At 42.1% G+C, this 18,159-nt stretch overlaps 1 protein-coding gene across 2 annotated transcripts in view; it reads left to right on the top strand.

Annotated features, from left to right (window-relative positions):
• Nucleotides 1–921: 921 nt before the first annotated feature.
• The window catches only part of LOC311101637 (carboxypeptidase D-like), a 36,353-nt gene continuing 19,115 nt past the window's right edge, over nt 922–18,159 (top strand). The window contains exons 1-2 of one of the 2 annotated variants that reach the window (XM_084142773.1): nt 922–1,691; nt 3,502–3,749. In XM_084142773.1, coding sequence (XP_083998899.1) covers nt 1,033–1,691; nt 3,502–3,749 — 907 coding nt within the window. In that variant the 5' untranslated portion in view covers nt 922–1,032. The remainder of the gene's footprint in view (nt 1,692–3,501; nt 3,750–18,159) is intronic. The other variant, XM_084142772.1, reaches the window with a different exon arrangement.

Below are 18,159 nucleotides of genomic sequence, written 5' to 3' on the forward strand. Positions count from 1 at the left end.
GGAGAGAAGGGTCTCGGGTGGTACGACTCAGGCTTTGATGCTGTTCTCAGTGTTGTCACGGGGAATTCACAGCCACAGTGATCAATAAAGAAAGAATGAGCAACAAAAATAAACAGCGATACAAAAGTCTGCTATTAACCTGCTCTGGGGTCAATTGTCTTTACTTGTTTTAACAGTTTTTTCTCTCTACTCTCTACTAGTATATTTTCTCAGCAGTTCTCAGTAGTCCCATCTCCTTGAACAAACCATTTCCACCCTTGGTTATAAGAAATATAGGAAATATTAATATTAAGCGTCTACTAAGTGGACCTTCATACCAAAAGCAAACTATATTACACCCTATAGCACACAAATACAAACCCCAGAAATCTAAACTATTTTAGCCATAATGCAAAATAAAATACAAAGCTTCAATCATGAGTGAAATGAAATACTTTGTGTAAAGTAAAATGTTTCAATTTAACCAAGCTCTATTGAGATGTCATGAAGAGTTTATCCAACACTGCCCCTCTCAGGCAACACTAAAAAAAACAGTCTGTCTCAATTCAGTACCATTCTCCATCTGAAATATTGAGCATTATAGGACAAATCGTGCCTAAATGCATGGTAACTGTCAGGCTTATCCAATGCAATTTGGTAGTTAATAGCCTATTCTGTATGAGGAATATGTTTGGGAAATTGAGACTATGGAAATATTGAGACAACAAAGGCAATGTACAACCTACCACGCTCCATGAATATTTATACAATGCATTGCAATGCATTTTTTATATTACAATACTGGCTAATATTGACAGATATCAATGTACAGAACTAAAATACTGTACTGTATTCTCAAATAATATATTCTGCAAAACACTTTAAAAAGAGGCTCCTCCTCAAGGAGAGTGACATCAACCAAAGCCCCGCCCCTATGAAAGCGTAACGGGAAGTTGGATGCATACAGTCTGGGTTAGCTAGATAGCTTTGTCCTCATCGTTTACCTTTTTATTTCACAAGAGTGGATGTTGAAGAGGTAGGAGAGTCGGAAACATGGCAACATATTTGCGGGAGCATCGACATTCAGCGTCGAAACTATGCGTCTCACTTTTCGTCTTCCTCCTTTTTGTTGTTGTCCCCATCACGGCTCTGAGCGTCGGCGAGGCGAGGCTTGTCAGAAGCAACACCGCCGCGAAAGAGGAGGTAGAAGACTATACAAAATACTACAATTATGTGGAAATGACCCGGCTACTGAAGTTCATGGCCCTGAAATACCCTCACATTGCCAACCTGTCCAGTATAGGCCAGTCCGTGCAGGGCAGGGAGTTGTGGGTTATGCGAATCACAAAGGACCCCAACGCTGACGTACCGGGAAAACCCAAATGTAAATACGTGGGGAACATGCACGGGGACGAAACTATCTCGAGGCAAGTATTGGTGTACCTTGTGGACTACCTATTGACGAGGTATGGAGAGGACCCGCGTATCACGGAGTTGGTGACGAGCACGGATATTTACATTATGCCCAGTATGAACCCAGACGGGTTCGAGAGGTCCAGAGAGGGGGACTGCAGTGGCGACGCGGGGGGTCGTTCCAACGCCAGGGGAATGGACCTCAACCGAAGTTTTCCTGACCAGTTTGACAACATCAACGTCCAACAAGAGGATATTCCCGAGGTTACAGCTGTCATTAAATGGATCCTGGAGAAAAGGTAAGTATTTCTTTCTCTGATCTATTTACATAGACCTACATACACCATGATGTGTGTTTGTTTAGTTTACATTGTTTATAACCAAATGCAGATGGTGAGATGGGGCTCAAATGTATGGGCTACACCATGGGTAGGCAATCCGTTTCCTGGAGTGGCCCAGGTACTGCATCATTTTGTTCAGACATAGGCACCACACCTGACCAACTGAGATAATTGATCACTTCACTAATTACCTACATTCAACACGCCACACACCTCATCTTCCAGGTTGTAAAAATATGAAGTGCCTGCGACACTCCAGAACCCTGGGCTACACAGACATCCCTTACTGCAAATGATAACTGCTGCAACCAAGGACTTTACTGGCAGCCTGCATCTATCATTGTTCCTATTGTTCTGAAGCACCTCCTCATGGACCCTAAATACCCCCTCCCTCCCCCTGAAGGATCTCTCCATTTACTGTTGCCAGCTAACAGTTGGGAATGCCCTCGATCAACATCAGACTCCAATAGGCCAACATAAGTAGCCTGCCATACAACTTTAGGCCGGCCACCTTTGTCTAAAGACCTGTCAAAATAAACACTATACCTCCTCTTCCAGCTGTCACTGAACAAACAGCTGTTGAAAAACATCTAATGATGTCCTGTTATTGCATATAGTTAATTTTATTAAATCACTGTGATATCTATGGGAACACAATAGCCCACATCAAATCACATTTTATTTGTCACATGCGCCGAATACAACAGGTGTCGACCTTACCGTGAAATGCTTACTTACGAGCCATTAACCAACAATGCAAAAAAATATATAAAATAAAGGAAGTAAGAAAAATTTGTTAACTAAAGGAATAATAGTACCACTATAAAATAACAATAATGAGGCTATATACAAGGGGTACTGGTACTGATTCAATGTGCAGGGGTATGGGTTAGTTGAGGTAATATGTACATGTAGGTAGGGGAAAGTGACTATGCATAGATAATAAACAGAGCGTGTGAAGGAATGTTACAGTGTGTTAGAGTGTCAGTGTGGGATATGTGAATGTGTGGTTAGAGTCCAGTGAGGAGTGTACATCGAGCCTGTGCAAAAAAATTATAATAAATAAGGTGGTCAATGCAAATAGTCTGGGTAGCCATTTGATTAGCTGTTCAGGAGTCTTATGGCTTGGGGGTAGAAGCTGTTAAGGAGACTTTTGGACCTAGACTTGGCACTCCGGTACCGCTTGCCATGCGGTAGTAGAGAGAACAGTCTATGACTAGGGTGGCTGGAGTCTTTGCCAATTTTTAGGGCCTTCCTCTGATAACGCCTGGTTTAGAGGTCCTGGATGGCAAGGAGCTAGGCCCCAGTGATGTACTGGGCCGTGCGCACTACCCTCAGTAGCGCCTTGCGGTCGGATGCCGAGCAGTTGCCATACCAAGCGGTGACGCAACCAGTCAGGATGCTCTCGATGGTGCAGCTGTAGAACTTTTTGAGGATCTGAGGTCTCATGCCAAATCTTTTCAGCCTCCAGAGGGGGAATAGGCGTTGCCGTGCCCTCCACACGACTGTGTTGGTGTGTTTGGACCTTGATAGGTCCTTAGTGATGTGGACACCAAGAACTTGAAGCTATCGACCCGCTCCACTAAAGCCCCGTCGATGTGAATGGGGGCGTGCTCGTGTGTGTACTTCAGCTCAGCCTCAGTTAAAGGTTTCCCCCCTTTCCCTTCCCCTTGACCATAAGATGTAGGCTACAGACAGACTGTAGATACTAGGCCTACTATATATCCCCTGCCTCCTGATACATTGTGTTGTTGTTGTGTCCCTCCAGGTTTGTCCTGTCAGGGAACCTGCATGGTGGCACTGTGGTGGCCAGCTACCCCTTTGATGACTCAGCCTCCCACAAGATGCAGGGTTACTACAGCCGCTCTGTGGACGACAACCTGTTTAAACACCTGGCGCTGACCTACGCCAAGAACCACCCCGTCATGAGGACCGGGGAGCCCAAGTGCCCAGATACCCCCGACGAGACTTTCGAGGATGGCATTGTCAACGGGGCAAAGTGGTACGATGTACCCGGTAAGACTTTTTCCTCCTTAACTATCAGACCACTGATGATGCTCTTTGGGGAGCCAAGGTCATGTTCTTTTTCCTTATTAGTTTGTTGAAAAAGAGGATATGGTTCACACACAAAGTAGTCTAGACCAGCTCCAGTATTTTCCTTTTGTAATTTATTTTCTTCTCTTCTTCATAATTTGTCTTTCCATTTCTTGAGAAAATATCTCCAGCGGCTTTTAAAAAATCATTTCACTCATTATCCCACCTCACCTCTCTCAGAACAATCACACATTATTGTTGAAACAGAGAGCGGAGTGCTGGGTTGCCCTGACAATTAGGTCCATTGGGGTCTATTTAAAAATGTTCTCTCTTCTCAGAGACTGACGACATCATGTGATAATTTTACCTCTCAGGTGTTCATAATCAGCTGGATATCAGGTTTTACTCAGCTCAGTGTTTCATGAGTTCATGGAGACACCTTAACATTAATATTGAATGACATGTAGGCCTATAGTAAGGGAAAAAATCTATATGATAACATGTATAGTGTGGGCTTTCACTGCCATGGTACAGGCTTACTTTTTGTCATTGGGACAAAGCCTTATGTGTGATGTCTAGGCTATGGGTTGCCATGAAAAGGGGTTAATTAATTAGTGTGATTGTATCCTCTGTCTTTGCTACTGTACATTTTCCATGGCCCAATTTTCACTTAATATATTTCCCTCAACTAATTTTGGGTCTATTTGAGAACCAAACCACAGCTGTGATTGTCTGTCTAGTCTTAGTTTAAAACCCCACTATTTAGGCTATTAAATCAGAGTACGGCTTTTAACATACAGGTGTTCCATTGCGCTGACTTCACTATCTAGCAGAGCAGCTGTGGCAGGGGACAACACACCCAGCTAGCTAGTATTGTACTATTCACCCCTGCAGGGCAGACCTGCTCGCTGTTCTCTCCTCACAGAAAGCCCGACTGGTCTCAGGTTATCCTATCCGTCTTTTACCAGCTGTCTGTGTGTGTGACACCACCTGTCCATGCAGCTTGCTGTCCCCCCACTACCCCCCCCCCCTTAATGTTCAGGAATACCAGTGTCTGTGTTCCACAGGCAGTAACTGGACCCCCAGTCTCTGTGTTGTGCTGTGTGGCTGCTGGCAGGTCAGGTCAGGGGTTTGGAAAGAGAGCCAGACGAGGGGCGATGAGATGATACTCTAATCTGAGTCTGAAGGTTTCAGGCTTTTCCTGTATAAACGTGTGTTGTCATCACCCTATGTGTGTGTGTGTGTGACTGTTTATCATGTGTCTGTGTGGGAGTGTAATAGGGGGTTGTGAGTTCCAGGTATATTCTCAGCCATTCCTCAATAATACCTGAATCTGCTCTAACAGACTGCCTCTGCTTCAGTTGTAAATTATGACTTGGCAGAAGACTAATTCTGGTTTCTTCATCATAACTCACCTGAATCTAAATTGACTGCCTCTTGTAGTTAATGGAGACTGCAGGGGATAGATATCATCAGAGGAAATCTGTGTTCTATAAGCACGATCAAAGGAACAGCAGAGGTGTCATTTAAAGGTGAAACTAGGAGGTGTAAAGTTTAGGTGTCTTAACAAGTAATGAATTTGAGAATAGATTTACACAATGCTTAATGAGGAAATGACAGGAGGGAATTGTACCCAACGATATCGTAAGATCTTATTAGAACATTAAGAATGTGAGTTTAGAATCTAGCTAATTGTCATTATGACCTTCTGAGAGGTGACTGAGAGAGAAAGAGAGGAGAGAGAGAATTATAGGGAGGGAGGGAGAGGTAGAGAAAATGGGGAGAGAAGGAACGTTTAGGTACTTGGCAGTGTGGGTTGACTTGGATAATTGCAATAGATCACTGATAACCTTTTGACAAGCTTTTTTTGTAGACTCATTTTATAGCTAATTTACCTCTTTCCTCTATGCCAGGGGTGTGAAACTCATTCCATGGAGGGCCTAGTGCAGCATTTCCCAAACTCGGTGCACGTTTTGGTTTTTGCCCTAACAATACACAGCTGATTCAGATGATCAAAGCTTGATAATTAGTTTATTATTTGAATCAGCTGTATAGTACTAGGGCAAAAACCAAAATGTGCATCCCTTTGGGTCCCAAGGACAGAGTTTGGGAAACCCTGGCCTAGTGTCTGCTGGTTTTTCCTTTCAATTAAGACCTAGACAACCAGGTGAGGGGAGTTCCTATACTAATGTGACCTTAATTCGTCAATCAAGTACAAGGAGAAAAAGCTGCAGACACTCTGCCCTCCATGGAATGAGTTTGACACGTGCTCTATGCTATTGTCTACTATATTTGACATACCTGTAGTTTACACAGGCATATAGGCTACTCCTAGGGAAAAAGCCTTGAATCAACTGGATGTACACTGAGTGTACAAAACATGAAGAACACCTGCTCTTTCCATGCCATAGACTGACCAGGTGAATCCAGGTGAAAGCTATGATCCCTTATTGATGTCACTTGTTAAATCCACTTCAATCAGTGTAGATGAAGGATTTTTAAGCCTTGAGACAATTGAGACATAGATTGTGGATGTGTGCCATTCAGAGGGTGAATGGGCAAGACAAAAGATTTAACTGCCTTTGAACGGTGTATGGTAGTAGGTGCCAGGTGCACAGGTTTGTGTCAAGAACTGCTACACTGCTGAGTTTTTCACGCTCAACAGTTTCCCATATGTATCAAGAATGATCCACCACCCAAAGGACATCAGCCAACTTCACACAACAGTGGGAAGCATTGGAGTCAACATGGGCAGCATCCCTGTGGAACGCTTTCGACACCTTGTAGAATCCATGCCCCGACGAATTGATAAACTGATAATTCATGAACAGTTTATAAACTACTTGGGCCTATAGGCTATTTATAGCCTAAATCATTTTAACTAGCCTAGTCCTTTTACTCACTAGCAATACCCAGTGCTCTGTTTCTGACTGTTCATACTTGGATGACAACAGTCAGTTCCGTTGTTCTTGGTACCCTGTGGTATCTCTTATGTCCGGTTTAGTGTTTGTTATCATGACTTAGCATGAGGCTTGAAAAATATGGGTTGTTTATGAATTTGAAGGACCAATAAAAAGGGATAAAAAATGTAGGTGCTTGATTTTAGGCCGGTAGCAGCCACCACAGGGTGTCCGTTCAGAACACGAGGAAGCAGTAGTTCCAGTTCAAGGTTTAATGAAGATCCACACATACACATACAACACCACTCTCTCTGATACTAATTGTGGTTCTGTAAAGAAAAGAGGAGAACTTAGGCTATAGCACAGTATGGGCAAAATATGCCTATTTGCATGTCAACAACTAAACAGGCTATGTGGACCCAAACAGATGATAGATGCACAAAGAACAATAGAGCAATGTAGAAATAACTACACATTATAAAACAACATAATAAGCATGAGTGATCTACAACCGAAAATAGCCTAGCACCACAGACAAATGCTAACAAATGCTAATGGTTAATAAGCATGCTAAATAGTAATGCATTCCGGATGCTAAAACTAACGCTAGCGGGAGTATGCAAGCTAGCTAGCTAACAAGTTTAACACAAATGGTACATATTTACAACATACACTATTTAGCTCAAAACAACAAGACATCAAGATTTTTGCAAACAGGTTGGTCATCAGAATGGAAACTACAGACTGCCTGAGGCCCTGCCTGGTCGGGTATTACACTAAGTCCCTGGGGAAAAGGCTGCTGATTGGCTAATACAATTATGATGATTGGTGTGACCTTATTCCAATAGGAAAACCAAAAGAAAGTTGGGGTCTTGGAAAGGAGATGAGCTGGCTGTTTTTACAAGGCTGAAATGAGAACCGCTGGACCTACAATTGAGGTCGGAGGTTTACATACATCTTAGCCAAATAAATTTAAACTCAGATTTTCACAATCCCTGACATTTAATCCTAGTAAAAATTATGTTTTAGGTCAGTTAGGATCCTCACTTTATTTTAAGAATGTGAAATGTCAGAATAATAGAAGATAATTATTTATTTCAGCTTTTATTTCTTTCATCACATTCCCAGTGGATCAGAAGTTTACATACACTCAATTCGTATTTGGTAGCATTGCCTTTAAATTGTTTAACTTGGGTCAAACATTTCAGGTAGCCTTCCACAAGCTTCCCACAATAAGTTGGGTGAATTCTGGCCCATTCCTCCTGACAGAGCTGGTGTAACTGAGTCAGGTTTGTAGGCCTCCTTGCTCGCACACGCTTTTTCAGTTCTGCCCACAAATGTTCTATAGGATTGAGATCAGGGCTTTGTGATGGCCACTCCAATACCTTGACTTTGTTGTCCTTAAACCATTTTGCCACAACTTTGGAAGTATGCTTGGGGTCATTGTCCATTTGGAAGACCCATTTGCGACCAAGCTTTAACTTCCTGACTGATGTCTTGAGATGTTGCTTCAATATATTCACATCATTTTCCTTCCTCATGATGCCATCTATTTTGTGAAGTACACCAGTCCCTCCTGCAGCAAAGCACCCCCACAGCATGATGCTGCCACCCCCGTGCTTCACGGTTGGGATGGTGTTCTTCGGCTATCCCTTTTTCCTCCAAACATGACGATGGTCATTATGGCCAAACAGTTCTATTTTTGTTTCTTCAGGCCAGAGGACATTTCTCCAAAAAGTACGATCTTTATCGCTATCTGCAGTTGCAAACCGTAGTCTGGCTTTTTTATGTCGGTTTTGGAGCAGTGGCTTCTTCCTTGCTGAGCGGCCTTTCCCGGTTATGTCGATATTGGACTCGTTTTACTGTGGATATAGATACATTTGTACCTGTTTCCTCCAGCATCTTCACAAGGTCCTTTGCTGTTGTTCTGGGATTGATTTGCACTTTTCGCACCAAAGTACGTTCATCTCTAGGAGACAGAATGCGTCTCCTTCCTGAGTGGTGTGACTGCTGCATGGTCCCATGGTGTTTATACTTGCGTACTATTGTTTGTACAGATGAACGTGGTACCTTCAGGCGTTTGGAAATTGCTCCCAAGGATGAACCAGACTTGTGGAGGTCTACAATTTATTTTCTGAGGTCTTGGCTGATTTCTTTTGATTTTCCCGTGATGTCAAGCAGAGAGGCACTGAGTTTGAAGGTAGGCCTAGAAATACATCCACAGGTACACCTCCAATTGACTCAAATGATGTCAATTAGCCTATCAGAAGCTTCTAAAGCCATGACATCATTTTCTGGAATTTTCTAAGCTGTTTAAAGGCACAGTCAACTTAGTGTATGTAAACTTCTGACCCACTGGAATTGTGATACAGTGAAATAATCTGTCTGTAAACAATTGTTGAAAAAATAGTAAATGTCCTATTTTGATCAGGTTCACCATCAGCGATAGTTTTGGTAGTTTTGCTTTATACAACCACTGTATATGGTCATTTTTAGATATACAGGGACAAGTTGATAATTTCAAAATGATGACAGCCATCATCACTTTTGCGAGCGAAGCGGCACTGCATGGTCGAAACGGGAGAAGTTGTGCTATATATATTCATTGGCTATGTCATGGCTAATTTGTAAAGATAAATATTTATACATTACTAGCTCAAACCATTTTTAGTGGGTGATGGTGATTTCAGATCAAAAGTGGGTGGAGAAATATAAAAACGTACATTGCCTCCTACTAATCTAATAGTGGGGTGGTAGAAGCCCACTAGTATCCCTTGGAGTGTTTATCCGACCAAAAATATATAAAATAATTATGTTCCCCCCCACTTCTAAAATCAAAGTTGAGCCCCTGTATCAGACAGCAGCTCAGACCGATCCAGCTCAGAGAGGCCCAGCTCAGAGAGGCCCAGCTCAGAGAGGCCCAGCTCAGAGAGGCCCAGCTCAGAGAGGCCCAGCTCAGAGAGGCCCAGCTCAGAGAGGCCCAGCTCAGAGAGGCCCAGCTCAGAGAGGCCTAGCTCATGAGTTCCATCAGCAGCAGATTTTAATTTAGAATGGGAAATGTATGTTTATTCACCAAATGTTAGTGCACTGATTCGCATCAATTCATTTGTCTAATCAAACCGGATTGCATCGAATCATTTCAAACTAAAACGTATTGTATGGGATCCGTGATATGTACGAATCGTCTTGAAAGGGAAAGATGCACATCCCTACCTACTATAGGTCTGTTATTTGTTTTTCATAACTGATAATAATCTCATAGATAGAAAACAACAGCCTAACTCACTGACTTCACAGCTAACCTTTTTAACAGCCATCAGGACAAATCATTATGCTGTAGTAGAGAACTATATTAAAGAACATATGTGGCCTCATTTACAGTTAAAATACTGAAGGCCTGGTTGCTCCAGCTCTGCACTAAATGTTATTCAAACGGGGTTGTTTTCCTACTAGCCGGATTAGGTACCCTGTATTCATAGGCCTAGCAGCTTTATGTGTTTGTAGCTTTTGTCTGGATTATGGAATGAATCAATTCTTTACTGGGGGATGAGAACAGGGCTGGTTGAGCAAGGCAATAAATAGGTCCCTGTGGTCTGGGTGGAAACCCAATTCAAACAGTATTGCAGGATTAGTAGGCCTAATGCTACAAACATTCATCACTGCAAACAGACAGAACAACAGACATTATGGTGATTGTAGGGATGACAAGGCTAGTTCTGGGGAATTTCTCTGTTTAAAAGTCTATTGCCAAAAGACTCCCACTTGTCTTGTCGAAAGTCTGTCTTCTTGTGATTATCAAAGTCAGTCAGGGATCTACTTGTCTTTGGCTGTGAGGTTAATGTAGGGCAATTCCAAGGTAACGGAATTATGCTGAGACTCAGATTTTTCACTTAAAATGTATGCCAAACAAAAACCATTGATTTCAAAGTTCAACAAACCATACAACTCTATGCGTAAGGACTGTTCTTAACAATTTACACAGAACATTTTACAGAAACATATTTACTGGAAGATTGCATATTTGGGTATTATTCTACACACTGGCTTATTTTAATGAGCTCCGCCACCCAAACAAGACCAAATTTGGTTGGTCCGGACCGGACCAAATCTGAATCAATCATAGACTTCTATGTTTCACAAGTTTGGACATCAAAGTAGAGTCCAGTGCAGTATAGCACAGCACAGAGCAGTAGAGTTCAGTTCAATAGAGTATACTTCAGTACGTTATAGTGTACTCAACTCTAGTGTGCTCAACTGTGTACTGTACTCCACTATTCTACTCTACTGTACTGAACTATACTTTTCTTTACCGTACTCTACTGTGCTCTTCTGTACGGTACTGTTCTGTCCAAACTTGTGAAACATAGACGTCTATGCTTCATTCAGATTTGATCCAGACCAAATCTGAACCAATCATGGACGTCTATGTTTGGGCCAAATGAAGGCCGGTCCAGATGTCTGTGGAAGTTGAAATCAAGGCTGGTCGGACCAGACCAAAAAATGATGGCTCTGGACGTTGAAATCAAGGCCAGGGCGGACTGACCAAATTTCAACGTCCATCGACGTCCGGTGTTGCTCAGTGGGTGAGGATGCTGGTTACAGTAAATGGAAAGAGAGTGGTCTCATGGGTAGGTGTAAGAGCCGGGAGAGGTGACATTAATTGGAGATAGAGAGAGAGAAAGGGAGGGGTAGTCCAGACTTTTCACACTCTTGTTTTGACCACCAGATGACAAAAAGAGAAAGAAAACAGTTATCAGCTGAACATAACAGTAGCAGGTGAGGACAGAAGCAGGTGACCCAACCGTAGTTTGTGACTACTATGATTTCGCATTGTGGCCAATTCAATAGCAGAAATTCCGTTACCATGTTTTTTTACAATCTGAACTTCTGTTACCGATTTGGTAACAGAATTTCAAGTTTGAATCACTTACTAATTCATAAACAAAATATCAGTAAAAACACTTACACAAGGCAGAATATTTTTTTCCTGACTTATTATGTGTTGATATTAGTTGGCAGGGGTCTTTACTTCAACATTATAATGTTTGATGTATTTCTAAAACATTTTTTAAAGACTTTCTGGTAGACTTTTTCTAAGACCCGTTTTCAATTTGTTTGACAAGAAATCAAATCCTTTGCTTATTCCACATTTTTAGGATTGAACATGTATGCAGTACCAGTCAAAAGTCTGGACACACCTACTCATCTTTCTTTATTTTTACTATTTTCTACATTGTAGAATAATAGTGAAGACATCGAAACTATGAAATAACACATATGGAATCATGTAGTAACCAAAAAAGTGTTAAATAAATAAAAATATATTTCAGATTTTTCAAAGTAGCCACCCTTTGCCTTGATGACAGCTTTGCACACTCTTGGAATTCTCTCAACCAGCTTCATGAGGAAGTTCCCGCATATGCTGAGCACTTGTTAGCTGCTTTTCCTTCACTCTGCGGTCCAACTCATCCCAAACCATCTCAATTGGGTTGAGGTCGGGTGATTGGGGAGGCCAAGGTCATATGATGCAGCACTCCATCACTCTCCTTCTTGGTCAAATAGCCCTTACACATCCTGGAGGTGTGTTTTGGGTCATTGTCCTGTTGAAAATATTGTATTGTCCCACTAAGTGCAAACCAGATGGGATGGCGTATCGCTGCAGAATGCTGTGGTAGCCATGCTGGTTAAGTGTGCCTTGAATTCTAAATAAACCACTGACCGTGTCACCAGCAAAGCACCCCCACACCATCTCCTCCATGCTTCACGGTGGGAACCACACATGCAGAGATCATCCGTTCACCTACTCTGCGTCTCACAAAGACACAGCGGTTGGAACCAAAAATCTCAAATTTGGACTCATCAGACCAAAGGACAGATTTCCACCGGTCTAATGTCCATTGCTCCTGTTTCATGGCCCAAGCAAGTCTCTTCTTCTTATTGGTGTCCTTTAGTAGTGCTTTCTTTGCAGTAATTCGACCATGAAGGCCTGATTCACGCAGTCTCCTCTGAACAGTTGATGTTGATATGTGTCTGTTACTTGAACTCTGTGAAGCATTTATTTGGGCTGCAATCTGAGGTGCAGTTAACTCTAATGACCTTATCCTCTGCAGCAGAGGTAACTCTGGGTCTTCCATTCCTGTGGCGGTCCTCATGAGAGCCAGTTTCATCATAGTGCTTGATGTTTTTTGTGCCTGCACTTGAAGAAACTTTCAAAGTTCTTGAAATGTTCCAGATTGACAGACCTTCATGTCTTAATGTAATGATGGACTGTCATTTTCTCTTTGCTTATTTGAGCTGTTCTTGCCATAATATGGACTTGGTCTTTTACCAAATAGGGCTGTCTTCTGTATACCACCCCTACCTTGTCACAACTCAACTAATTGGCTCAAACGCATTAAGAAGGAAAGAAATTCCAAAAAATGACTTTTAACAAGGCACACCTGTTAATTGAAATGCATTCCAGGTGACTACCTCATGAAGCTGGTTGAGAGAATGCCAAGAGTGTACAAAGCTGTCATCAAGGTAAAGGGTGGCTACTTTCAAGAATCACAAATATAAAATAAATTTTGATTTAACACTTTTTGGGTGTTATTTCATAGTTTTGATGTCTTCACTATTATTCTACAATGTAGAAAATAGTAAAAAAAATTACATAAAACCTGGAATGAGGAGGTTTGTCCAAACTTTGCCTTAATTAAAAACATTGTTTTACTCTTCGCTTTCATTTGACACCCAATTTGACATGCTCCTATAAACTTGGTGCTCATGGGCCCTTTTACATGGAAATCAACTGCACAAAAATTCCCTGGGAGTTTACAGTAATGTAGTTCTAAACCTAAGTTTCTTTAGAATTTAACTGGCTGCCAGTAAATTACTGTAAAAACAACAGGATGTCAGTCACAAAGCCTGTCAGTCACAAACGAGCGATGAACTGGAAACTGCTGATTTGTCAGTCTGCTTTCTGTCCCTCCTCTTCGTACCTGTGTTATTTTTGTGTGCTGTGGTTGGCTGCAGTTGAATTTCTTTTCACGGAGGAGGGAGGGCATGATGCGCCTTCATCATCTCCTGTGAGTGAACACGTCCCATGTATTGTAAGTGGTAACGATGAGTTGAAATCCACTTAATTACTGTTTTGTGGCACATTTTTAATTTATTTTATTTTGCGTGTTTCAGCTTTCATATAGCCAGCCATGGAGTCGGGCGAATAGGCTATTTACTTTGCTTTGATTGGTGACCGAACAGCAAATGTTGACTAGTCTCTAAAAGGTGTCAAAATCACTAAATAAAGTCAATCTTCTATATCCCTTTCTTATTCTTACATTTTACATTTACATTTTAGTCATTTAGCAGACGCTCTTATCCAGAGCGACTTACAGTTAGTGAGTGCATACATTTTTATTTTTCATACTGGCCCCCCATGGGAATCGAACCCACAACCCTGGCGTTGCAAACGCCATGCTCTACCAACTGAGCTACATCCCTAAATCATACAACATAGTTATGTCCATGGTATCGCATTGGGACAAGTAAACCAAATATCTTGTTTGTTCACTCTGGCCAGTTTATTATGTACACCACCCTGTTATTGTCAGATATTGTCTAATATGACGTTGTCATATGAAACACACATCAAAGGTGCTGCCGGGCAAATTGTTAAACACGAAAAAGTCACTAAGATTACTATTATTCGAGCATTGTTACAATGCACACTGTATGAAAAATAAAAAATAATGTATGCACTAACTGTAAGTCGCTCTGGAGAAGAGCGTCTGCTAAATGACTAAAAATGTAAAATGTAAATGTATAGTCTTTTTCATGCTAATGTTATTTGCCAGTGTCCATAGTCACTGTCAGAGACCTAGACTAGGCCTGTTGCACCCTGCTGGTGTCACCATATGGAACTTAGCCCTTGGGAACCGCCCTAACTAACATCCCTAAAGTACAGGCTCACAAAGGGCACTGCCCTGTTGATCTGTTTTACCACAGCTGTCAGTTTAGCACAACTAGACTGGTGCTGACACACACCCTGCCAATTAACAGCCATGCAAGGCAGTCCAACAAGTGTAGTAATATTGCCCCTACCATGACCCAAGCAAAATACTATGAGAACTCCATTAACCCCATTTTAAAAAGGTAGAAATATAAATTGTGCTATGCTGCCACCATTAGGCCTGGCATCAAATAGATTTAAAATAACCCGCCAAACAACTGTCTTGTGGTTTCTAAACTCTTTACCAGTCAACCAAAACCACAGAACCCAGAATCAATCTGCAGTTCAGGCAGTCACAGTGATGCAGCCATTTGAGACGATGTTTAACAGCTGCATGTACCACTCTGGCTTGTATTCTGGCTTGTCCGAGGCTGACTCAGTACTGTGTTAGTAAGGGCTTACTCAGTGCTTTCTGATACCTTTCCTCTCGCAGTGAGAACTAGCCTAACAAGCACAGATTCAACCCTGATGTGTGTGGATTAAACAGCCGCCTTACTGGAGATTACTTTTTTATCTGGTGCATGGTAAGTGATTACAGCCACTCACTGAGGATGGATGGATGGACACTCGCTTCCTCTCCCCTCCGTTTCTCCCCCTCCTGTTCCCCTCCTCTTCCTGTCTGTGTCAAATACCTTCTGAAGATTCCTGTATTAGAGCCACGTCATGTAGTTGGCTAAATCACTATCAGCCACGCTAGCTGTCTCTGCTGTGTGTGTGTGTGTGTGTGTGTGTGTCGTTTGATTATGTAAATGCTGAATCGGCTGTGTTGTATCTTGCCCACATCGTGCTGTCTGATATAATATGCACACAGCAGCATTTCTAACCTGAGGCTGGTAGGCCTCACACATTCACATAAAAGAGCTGGTCTTGTTGTTTGTGATGTTTGTCTCGTGTGTGGGTGGGTTTGTGCGTGCGCGCGATTATGCGCACTAGCATGCATTTGCACGCTGGATTGTGTCTGTGTAGAGGCTGCAGAGTGACTTAGCCTTGTTTGTTTGTGTGTGTGTGAGGAAGAGAGTTGAGTTTCCTACTTCTATTGGGTTCCGTTAGCCAGTAATAGCCGGCTTTTGGCCAATAAAAAAAAAAAAATATGAGATATATACAGTGGGGAGAACAAGTATTTGATACACTGCCGATTTTGCAGGTTTTCCTACTTACAAAGCATGTAGAGGTCTGTAATTTTTATCCTAGGTACACCTCAACAGTGAGAGACGGAATCTAAAACAAACATCCAGAAAATCACATGTAATTTTTATGTAATTAATTTGCATTTTATTGCATGACATAAGTATTTGATCACCTACCAACCAGTAAGAATTCCGGCTCTCACAGACCTGTTAGTTTTTCTTTAAGAAGCCCTCCTGTTCTCCTCTCATTACCTGTATTAACTGCACCTGTTTGAACTCGTTACCTGTATAAAAGACACCTGTCCACACACTCAATCAATCAAACAGACTCCAACCTCTCCACAATGGCCAAGACCAGAGAGCTGTGTAAGGACATCAGGGATAAAATTGTAGACCTGCACAAGGCTGGGATGGGCTACAGGTCAATAGGCAAGCAACTTGGTGAGAAGGCAACAACTGTTGGCGCAATTATTAGAAAATGGAAGAAGTTCAAGATGATGGTCAATCACCCTCGGTCTGGGGCTCCATGCAAGATCTCACCTCGTGGGGCATCAATGATCATGAGGAAGATGACGGATCAGCCCAGAACTACACGGCAGGACCTGGTCAATGACCTGAAGAGAGCTGGGACCACAGTCTCAAAGAAAACCATTAGTAACACACTACGCCGTCATGGATTAAAATCCTGCAGCGCACGCAAGGTCCCCCTGCTCAAGCCAGCGCATGTCCAGGCCCGTCTGAAGTTTGCCAATGACCATCTGGATGATCCAGAGGAGGAATGGGAGAAGGTTATGTGGTCTGATGAGACAAAAATAGAGCTTTTTGGTCTAAACTCCACTCGTTTGGAGGAAGAAGAAGGATGAATACAACCCCAAGAACACCATCCCAACTGTGAAGCATGGAGGATGGGAGGATGGATGGGGCCATGTATCGTGAGATCTTGGCCAACAACCTCCTTTCCTCAGTAAGAGCATTGAAGATGGGTCGTGGCTGGATCTTCCAGCATGACAACGCCCCGAAACACACAGCCAGGGCAACTAAGGAGTGGCTTTGTAAGAAGCATTTCAAGGTCCTGGAGTGGCCTAGCCAGTCTCCAGATCTCAACCCCATAGAAAATCTTTGGAGGGAGTTGAAAGTCCGTGTTGCCCAGCGACAGCCCCAAAACATCACTGCTCTAGAGGAGATCTGCATGGAGGAATGGGCCAAAATACCAGCAACAGTGTGAAAACCTTGTGAAGACTTACAGAAAACGTTTGGCCTGTGTCATTGCCAACAAAGGGTATATAACAAAGTATTGAGAAACTTTTGTTATTGACCAAATACTTATTTTCCACCATAATTTGCAAATAAATTCATTAAAAATCCTACAATGTGATTTTCTGGATTTTTTTTTTCCTCATTTTGTCTGTCATAGTTGACGTGTACCTAAAAATTACAGGCCTCTCTCATCTTTTTAAGTGGGAGAACTTGCACAATTGGTGGCTGACTAAATACTTATTTTCCCCACTGTATGTATGTATAATGACTCCACCCTAAGTGTATGTAAACTTCAGACTTCAACTATATATATATATATATATATATATATATATATATATATATATATATATATATATATATATATATATATATATATATATAGTTGAAGTCTGAAGTTTACATACACTTAGGGTGGAGTCATTAAAACTCGTTTTTCAACCACTCCACAAATTTCTTGTTAACAAACTATAGTTTTGGCAAGTCGGTTAGGACATCTACTTTGTGCATGACACAAGTAATTTTTCCAACAAATGTTTACAGACAGATTATTTCACTTATAATTCACTGTATCACAATTCCAGTGGGTCAGAAGTTTACATACACTAAGTTGACTGTGCCTTTAAACAGCTTGGAAAATTCCAGAAAATGATGTCATGGCTTTAGAACCTTCTAATAGGCTAATTGACATCATTTGAGTCAATTGGAGGTGTACCTGTGGATGTATTTCAAGGCCTACCTTCAAACTCAGTGCCGCTTTGCTTGACATCATATAGCAATGAGGCAGTGATCGCTGAGATCCTGGTTGAAGACAGCGGAGGTGTATTTAGAGGGTAAATTAGTCAGGATGATATCTATGAGGGTGCACATGTATACGGATTTAGGGTTGTACCTGGTAGGTTCCTTGATAATTTGTGTGAGATTGAGGGCATCTAGTTTAGATTGTAGGACGGCCGGGGTGTAAAGCATATCCCAGTTTAGGTCACCAAGCAGTACGAACTCTGAGGATAGATGGGGGGCAAGCAATTCACATATGGTGTCCAGGGCACAACTGGGGGCTGAGGGGGGTCTGTAGCAAGCGGCAACAGTGAGAGACTTATTTCTGGAAAGGTGGATTT

The sequence above is a fragment of the Coregonus lavaretus genome (assembly GCF_964263955.1).
Source record: "Coregonus lavaretus genome assembly, chromosome: 26".
Taxonomy (NCBI): Eukaryota; Metazoa; Chordata; class Actinopteri; order Salmoniformes; family Salmonidae; genus Coregonus; species Coregonus lavaretus.